Raw genomic sequence first — 9643 nt, 5'->3', positions numbered from 1 at the left:
TATTGTCTTTATTCCATAGGCTTTATGCAACCAAGCACTACCCAAACTATTTTATATTCATTCCTATGGGTACAGTTATTATACAAATTTGGTTATATTTGAAGCTAGGTTATGCTAGGAAAACAATTAGAAACCTTTCTCAACTCTTTCCTATACAGAAGAACATCAGAGCAGCCTCTCTCTTTCTGTTAATATTAGGAGTGGTTGCCAATCATTAAGCAGAAAAGTAGAATGCATTGGTTTGTGAGCTGCCATTTATTGTGACTCTAACTTAATAACTAATTATTGTTATTGTTTTGTTTTGAAATGTATGCATTATATATATACAGTATATATACAAGATATATTTTACTGTATTTTCAAAAAATACATGGGAAAACAATGTTCCACTCAATCTTCTCAAATAATATTAATTACAAATATTGCCAGTTGTTATTTTCTATAATCCCCTCTTCATTCCGTATAAGTGCACCACCCATCTTAATTATTGTAATGCCCGTCACAGCTTTTCTACATGAGAGTTTAAAGGGTAGCAGTCATTGTGCATGGCTGGTACAGTAGTACTAAGTGGGCATTCTAGTAAAGGTACTGGTGTGGTCTAGGTTTAGACTGGGATCAGAGAGGCACCTGTGCCAGATGGAGGAAAGGAATCTATCTGTCCCCACCTGGTACAAGACACATACCAGGGGGCATATTTAGGAGTATAATGGGGGAGACATTACTAAATTGTCTGTCTTGGGTATTGATAGAGTGGTAAGGGGAAAACGAGGGGGAGATGTCCTGCCAAAACTACTCCGGTTGGAAACAAAATGGATATTTTTCTTGGGGAGTAGAAAACCTTTTGGTCTTAATAGCGACTTTGACGTCACATGCTTTTTTTGACTTTGTTTGAAGTCTTTTTGAATAGTCTATCTTTAAATTACATATATTTCAATTTCTCTTTGAACAGAGGTCTGACCTTCATTGTAGGCCAACCGGTATGCTATATATGCATTAAATACACACAATATAGTATACTGTATATGTATATACGAAAGGTATAAAATATATTGGGAAACCTTATCATATTATGTATTGTAAATTTTAACTTTTTTGGCTTCAGCATTTTTTCTTTCTTTATAGATAATTTCATCTGTAATTATTTTTTCAATTATTTGTTCATTTTTTCATTTATATATATATATAACTTTTCATTTGTCTATTTTTGTTTAACTTTTGAGGTGTATCTTTTGTTATTTAGGATATGTATGTAACATTTTATGCTTTCACCACTAGGTGGAACTTCACTTATTGTGTGGAGTGGTAACATGTGCTTGTAATTTTGTGATTGGTCACAGCCCCTATATAACAGATGTACAGGAGTGTACCATTTAGCCTATGAGTAAGTGCCCCTATAGGCACGAAACGCGTTAGGTCTTCATGTCCTAATACATTTTTCTACTTTTTATATTTGCCTCTTTATTTTTGGAGACCCTCACACCCTTTGGATACAGTGTTTTTCATATTTACTAAAGGACAAAGTGGCAAATGCTGGTGACAATTTGCTAGATTTACTACCCACAGGGACATTGCCAATTTACTAATGGGCACAGGCGCCAATTTGCTAGCAATAGAGATAGGCGCTATCGCTCATTCGCACTCTATCACCAGGTAACAATTCGCTCCGGCGAACGGACATTGCTCCACAAATTCACTAAAATGCGGACTTTACTGAACGTTACGTCTTTTGTCAGACTTGCCTTTGCCAGTCAGACCAGGTGAAGTGAACTGCATATTCTGTGAGTGGAAAAAGCATTGAAGTTCTTTTTTTTGATAGCCTGCAAAGTCCTTGAAATTTTTTTTATGTTTGACCGGTTTCCCCCATACATTTTCTAACATATGGAACATTAACTATACAGTGGGCAAGTGAAAAGTCGCCAGTGTTTGGTGCCAATGATGAAACTCTGCATTTTATCGTTGTCTAAGCAAATTTTCGCCTGTCGAAGTGTAGCTATGGGCGTGAAGCGGTCACTGGCGACTTTATGCTGGTTAGTGAATCTGCCCCCAAGAATCCATGAAATGCTAAGAAAATGATATGGTGTGTAAAATCAATTGCAACTCACCCTCCAAATGCTTGGCCTGAAAACAGAACACTTATATTAGGCCAATATGGTTGACCAAGGTTTGCTTGTTTAGTGATCTGGACAGGTAAATAAATCTTGATCTAGGGGCCTCTTAGAAGTAAACTAAATGACCAATAATGTAGAACATATGAGGGGATGCTAATTCATTTGGCACTCCCATCGACCAAAGTTGCTAACTTTATAGAACTCCAAGGTCACATTTAATATCCGCATATTATAACATACATTTCAGTGTGTCATGACATAATAAACTGTGCAGCCATTATAACAGATCAGCAAGCAACGTTTATATAGTAAATAATGTACCCCATATTGTAAGATATAATTATATGATATGTCACCAAGGAATTCCATTCTGTGGGTGGGGGGGGGGTGATTGCAGTCGTTGATGCTGACTTGGTTATGCACAAGTTCCTGTCAGTGACTCATGTGACAGGAATTACATCACAAAGCACTGATTATAACATAACGGATGACATAACCAAGCACCATTTATAAGATTATAATCTACAGGATATTCATGGCTCCTGTCTATTATACTGAGAAATAAGAATGGAAAATGAAAATATTTTTTACACACACACTATGAACAGTAAAATGATTATTTAAATTCCCCTCCACTCCATGTGTAGTTCATCTAGAAAGGTCTAGTGTTATATTAATACAGGAACACTTAAACATTAAGCATAAGGTACATGGGAAGAATTTAATGGACTTGCTAACAATTTGTTCTATAGGTATTTTTATCTATTGTCTAAGGAAAATGGCCTTACAATCCTTTTTTTGTGTTTTTTTTAAGAAAACGAAATACTTATAATAGAAGAAAATATATATGACAACACACAATGTTTTACATTTATTGAAAAGTTTATTTCAAGTTTTTACAGTATTGCCAAATCCATGCCTTCATGGATGGGATCGATGGGAACATTTGATGCAGGCCTGTGGGTGTTTTGTACCATCTGTATAAGATTTTCTTTTGGTTTTCCATGTGGTTGGTGCACTTGGAGTATTTGAGGGGAGATTTGCCGCTTGTATCCATTGGAGGAGTGGTAATGATGTGGTAATTTGTAGGTCTTGTTCCACTTGGTGATATTCTGTATCTTCTCAGTTGATGGGTGACTGGTAATTATACTGTACATTCTAGATCAGGGCTGTCCAACTGGTGACCCCCCTTATGTGGCCCTCCACATCAAAGTCTGCCTGCTATTTCTTCTTACCATTTGTAAGCATTAAAAGGTATCACTACAGAGATTAACTGGCCCCTGCATAGTTTAAACCTCAAATTCACTCTGTAATCACATGTATTGTTCACACATGTAATCCCCCCTGTATTGTTCACACCTGTGACACCTTTATTGTTCACACCCCTACAGCCCTGTACTGTTCCACCTGAGACCCAGACTGAAACTGCCACATTGTTCACCTGTTCACACTTTATATAAAATGCTAATGGGGCCCCAGCACTGTGTCACTGTATGTAGTACATATTAGACTGCTCCTGATTTCCCTGTCTCCTGCTCTGTTCTGTCTTCCTTCCCTGTGTGTGTCATACTTTGCCTGCTCTTTGCACCCTGTGTTTGCCATACTCTGCCTGCCCTATGATCCCAATGGAACATAAGTCTGGTATTTGTTCTGGGGGTTTGTTAGCATTAGAAAACCATTGTTAGTGGCCCCTAAGGTGTTTAAGCATATACTGGGGTACTGTATTATACACAGGGGAGGAGGAGGCATATGGATTTAAGGGTATGTCTTAATATGACTTAACTTTTTTCACATGAGTGGAATCCCTGCCGGTGCCGGGCCAAGGTAGTTTGGCACCCTAGGCAAGAGTTTCAATCAGCGCCCCCTGTCCTGCATTACCATTTACCTCCTTTACAGTGATGGTAAATAAAGCAAGAAAATGTACAACATTTTTCATTTATATTACTGCCCCCTATACCAGCAAGCCCAGCAGCCATCCATAATATAGCCCCCTGTACCTGTGCCAACAGCCATTTATCATACTGCCCCTCCATACCTGTGCCAGCAAGCCCAACAGCCATCCATTAAACTGCCCCCCCATACCTGTGCCAGCTAGCCCAACAGCCATCAATTAAACTGCCCCCCCATACCTATACCAGCAAGCCCAACAGCCATCCATCATACAGCCCTCCGCACAAAAGGAGCTATTACTTGCTGGCAAGAGGGAGAAGGTGAAAGAAGGGGATTCCACCCGACTAAGTGACCAAGATTACTGAAACAAATTATTAAATAAATGCTTGAAAAAAAACCCGATTAAAAGTGCGCCCCTCAATGATTGCGTCCTAAACAGCTGCCTACTCTGCCTACCCCTAGTTCCAGCCCTGATCCCTGCAGTGAGCACCAACCATCTGTTTTTTTGGTTTGCTATTAATGCAGGCATGGTCTTGTGGTAACATGGGTGTGGTTTAAAGTGGGTGTGGTCTAAAAACAGGGAGTGGCTAATACTGGCTTCCAGTATCGGCCCTCCACCATGTAGATTAGAAAAATTCCGGCCCTCTGTACCATATAAATTGGACAGCACTGATCTAGATAATCTTTTCTTCTGCCATGGTGATAGGAGGTGTCTTATTTGCAGATATTTATGTAGGTGGTGCTTTGGTAGGTTCAATTGGGTTTAGAGGTCTTCATATGACTTGTGTGTTTAACTGAAATAGTTGTCCAATTGTTTCTAGTCCATTTAGGTTCCAGTTCTTTGTTGTCTGCAATTGCAGATCATCAGGGCTGTTGTTGTAGTAAGTGGATGGATTGCTTTGTGTTCTTTGTAGATCCATCCATTTCTGTTTCAGTTGGGTTAGTTGGTTTTGCTGGGGTTCTTAGGGGTAATCCTTGGGTTTTGTTGATGTTGAGTTTATAATAAGAGATTTGGCTATATTCCGATAGTGTTTGAAATGTTGCTTCCAGTGATTGACAGGGGTTTGTGAGCATTATACAAATAAAAATAGACATATATACATTTTTAACAAATGTATAGCTTGTGCTGCCTATGCACCAGGGCTGGGAGTAAAAAGCAGCCCACGTAGGTTTATGTTTCGCTATCAGAAGATGAACCCATGGGGTATTTCAGGTCATCTAATCCCCATTGGGTGTCTTCCCACAGTTTTGCTTTAACCTCCGTTTTTAATTCGAGTTCTGCTTCTGGTTGTTCGTGTGGTCTTCTTTCAGGGATAAATGGGGGCTGGATTTCTTTATTTTCAAGAGCCACCCAGTCTAATCCCTATAAAAACAGGAGAAATAGAATGTACATTATTAATCTATTCAAAGTATGCAGATTTGCAATAAAGACAAAATCATTAGCTCATAGTGGGTATGAGCAAAAATAAGTGAATGTGGCATGCAGGATACCAGAATAACATACCTCAAAGAATGGACTCTTCTTCACCTCCTCTGTACCATGTTCACCTGTCCCAAGGCGAAGCTGTGCATCTTTCTTTAAGAGCTGCAAAACAAATTGTGGTACTTAAGTACTTTTATTGAATAGTAGTAAGGACAAATATAAGCATAGGGTAAGTAATAATGGAAAGGCTTTACTTTTGTGCAGAACTCTCATACCAACCCAACATACTGAAATCATGCTTGGAACTTACATTTACTAATATACTGAGCGTATCCTCAGTTATATCTTCTGGATATTTTGGCTCCTCACTTTTGATGATTACATAAATTTCAAGTGTAGTTGTTCCATTAAATGGTACCTGAAAAAACAACAAAAAAAAACCAAAGTGTTGAGTTTGGATACAAGTAAAGGTCTATAACTTATAAGTTCTATAGGATTTTCCCAACCAAGCAGCCAACAAAGAAGGTACAGGTATGGGACCTGTTATCCAGAATGCATAGGACCTGGGGTTCTCCGGATAACAGATCTTTCCGTAATTTGGATCTTCATACCTTAAGTCTACTAGAAAATCAGATAAACATTAAATAAACCCAATAGGCTGGTTTTGCCTCCAATAAGGATTAATTCTATCTTAGTTTGGAACTGCCTTTCTTTGATTAGGAACTTTCTGAATAACGGGTTTCCGGATAATTTGTATTTGCTTGATATCTAATAGTATCTTTCAAAAATTAACTCATAATCATTACATTTTCACTATGTACATTTTATGTTTTTAATTATTTTTTTGTATGTGTCCTTTATAGGCCCTTTTAAAATAAGAAAAAAATTTATGTTTTTTTTCCTGCAAATTATGTTTTCTTTATAGGAAATATTCTTTAAAGTTATGTGATTTTGTTTGCTAATCTGCCCTGATGCCTGAAGGCAATTTTAATTTGTTCGAGAAGCTAACACCTGCATCTGCACCATATACTTTACTAATTGGAAATTTAGTAGTAAATACATTTTTAAATTTCAAGCTAAAAACCATGTCAAGGTTTCCCATGTTATGAGGGTGATAATGATCCATTTGTAGATTTTTCTGAATTTCCTCTATACAATAAGTGGCAACAAAAAAATAGGTTTCCAAAATACTCTGAGAGGATCATTTTCACCCTAAGGCCTGTGGTGCATTAGGCATTTTTTTGGCAGTCGTAAACAAACAGGCCAAAAAAAAAGGCTGAGCCTCTGATTTCTGCTCAGGCACAAATCTCTGGTGTATCATTGGCCTATCAGTGCATGGAGCTGATTATGGTGATACCATGCCTGTCAGTACATTCAGAACACAGAGCAGAAGTCAGAACTACTAAATGTAGTTAAAAATGGATTTGTGAAAACTCTATCAGTGATTGCCCACTTTGTACTCTAAATAGATACTTACGATTCCAGTGAGCAGTTCATAAATGGTCACTCCCAGTGCCCACCAGTCTACTGATCTTGTGTATTGACCACGGAATAATTCTGGGGCCTTATAGAAGATGGTTCCACATTCGCCATTGGTTATGGTGTCAAAGTTCATTCCTGAAGCAGAAAGAAAGCAGTAAGTTAAAAAGTTTATCCATATAAAAGTTATATTCATTGGTTGAACAGAAGAGCAGAAGTCACTGCAGGTCTTTAATTATCTACCCAGTATATGACACAAAGCAGGTTGTTGTACTGTGCCCCTCTGTCTACCTCTGGTTACAATAACATATATGACCAATGCTCAACTGCTTATCCGTGTATATGTTACAAATCTTACCTAATTCGCTGATCCCAAAGTCTGCAATTTTGACATAACCATCACCATACAGCAATATGTTCTCTGGTTTTAGATCTCTGCAAATCAAATAGAAGTGCATTATAAGATATTGGTTCAACAAAAATATGTATAATATAAAAGGTCTGACATAAATATAAGACTTAATTATTACTTACCTATGGGCGATATTGTGCTCATGTAAGAACTGCAGTCCTAGAACCATACAAGCGGAGTAGAACCTGTAAAGATTAAAATAAATTATACATTTTATATCAGTTTTTAAATCAGTTTCATAAATGCAAGCGTATCAATATATAGCTATGGCAAATATGTTATTCCTGAGCCCTAATATTTAGTGGAACATGACATTTTGTTGTCTCAACTTCCCACAGAGCATTAAAACTTGGATGGAGCAACCTTTAATGGCATGAACCAGTAAATGGTTTGGTGTGACTAGTGGGAAGCCAATGTTCTTCCTATTGAGTACCCAATAATAATAGTATTAGATATAAAAAGTGGGAAGAGTGACATAAGGGTTTTTCACCTTGGGTTGAGCTCCCTAAAAGATAAGTAGTACTTACCGAACTCTCTCAAGTGGCATTCCAGGTTGAGCCGTGAATGCTGCTAAGTTTCCTGCTTCCGCATACTCCATAACCAGACACAAATGATCTTCAGTCTGGAAGGAGCAGAGTAAACTGGTAAGGAACTGACATTTCTCCTCGTCGATCAGCCGGAGGATGCGCTGCTCTTGGGCAACACTGGGAAATTAAAACCGTTAAAAGTCAATACGTGAAAACGTCACATTGAATTATGGCAGAGATAGTGAGTGAGTGGTTCAAATGTTCTTTCCTAAAGTGATTTCTGATTAAAATAAATTTGTGTAGACATGTTACAATCTGAGGTTTGTGCAAGGCCTGTCTCTTATAAATGTCCAAATGCTCTAATTCTACATCATTTTAACCCCTTGTTAATATTATACATGTCTGACCACCCCCCCCCATTAGTTAGGAAGCTGATGAATGTGTTTGTTTTATGGAAAATCTATATTTTTATAGCTTCATAAAATCACTATTTGACCCATAACTTACCACTGAAATACACCTCTATTGTTGATATCGTGCATTTCTATGGTTTTAATTGCCACAGTCTTTCCAGAGGTTCTGTGTTGTCCCTTGTAGACCTGCAATGAAAGAGCTTCATGAGATACAATACAATACATATTTGGTGCTACCACTCTATTTAGGTGTTTGTGATGGAGAAAAAACACATTGAAAAGTGTAAATTAAGCATGATAAGGCCACATCTTGAAACCAGGGTCACCTTCTTTATTTTTAGCTCTTTTACTTACATCATAACTTACAGTATCTTTAGAATACAACTGACAGAATGAATCAGTGCAAATCAGTTGCTGGTCACTAACTGGTTGCTATAAACTATTTATTTGTTTTTAGTTAGAGCTGCTCAAGGTATAAAAGTCCATGTGGTGTCACCAATGAGTGGATGACAATCTTTTATGTTCAGCAGTGGTTATAGGCACAAGTAGTTCAAATAGAGGAACCATACACTTTTTCGTGCTGTCTAATTCATAGCCAAATGATTTATGTATTTTCTCCTCAAGTCACCCAGAATAGATTTTGATTTATCATAAAGAGACAGAATAGCTTACCTTTCCAAATGCACCCTCGCCGATATATGATTGGAGCTGGAAATCTGTAATAGATGGTATTGCTTTTTGCACCAGCCTAAAATAAAAAACATTTCTTTAATTAAACTTATTTCTTGCACATTCTTTGTTATGGGCCAAACTTTCAACAAAAACTTAAACAGTTGTTGTACTTGGACACATATATATATATATATATGCACTATGGGTAAGATGTCATGCAATCTGCCATCCCATATAAACCACTGATAAAACAACAAACATATTTCAGAATAATTACCTTCTTTCCACCTGATTTTGGTCTAGAGTTTTGTCAAGCTCATCAACGATCCGACAATAGTGAGTTCTCCGCTAGAGAAGTAAAAGAAATACCATTAATTCAGGTTCAATATAGCACATATGAGAAAAGCCTATTTATTTTGCCATTAATACTTACCTTCATCCGGTCAGGAAAATCAAAGAACGACTCTGGTTTCTTTATAGGTACTGATAAAAAAAGAAAAGGTTGGTTAAGCTACTTTGCAAAAAGTACCATTGGGAACTGTGGGACAATATGGCTGTAGGGCCTTCTGTTTGTGAGTGGGAATGAGTTAATTTTAAAGCTGTTGGTCTGAGTAACTCTATATCAATAACCCCGTAATGAGAACCATTAAAGTGCATCTTCAAAAGCTTTTGAACTAGTGAACATGACTATATTTCCATTAACTTCAGTACTAGGGGTA

The 9643-nt window shown here is 37.5% G+C and overlaps 1 protein-coding gene across 1 annotated transcript; it reads right to left on the bottom strand.

Moving 5' to 3' along the window:
- Window positions 1-5535: 5535 nt before the first annotated feature.
- LOC121398995 (serine/threonine-protein kinase YPK1-like) lies at window positions 5536-7374 on the bottom strand. Its single transcript, XM_041578726.1, has 2 exons — window positions 6899-7374; window positions 5536-5839 (listed from the first exon to the last, which is right to left on the bottom strand). Exons 1-2 carry the CDS (start codon window positions 7094-7096, stop codon window positions 5672-5674), a joined length of 366 nt encoding a protein of 121 aa, XP_041434660.1. The 5' UTR covers window positions 7097-7374; the 3' UTR covers window positions 5536-5671.
- Between the last annotated feature and the right edge of the window lie 2269 nt (window positions 7375-9643).

Source organism: Xenopus laevis, chromosome 9_10S (genome assembly GCF_017654675.1).
Source record: "Xenopus laevis strain J_2021 chromosome 9_10S, Xenopus_laevis_v10.1, whole genome shotgun sequence".
Lineage (NCBI taxonomy): Eukaryota > Metazoa > Chordata > Amphibia > Anura > Pipidae > Xenopus > Xenopus laevis.
This window is presented reverse-complemented; position numbering and strand designations above follow the sequence as displayed.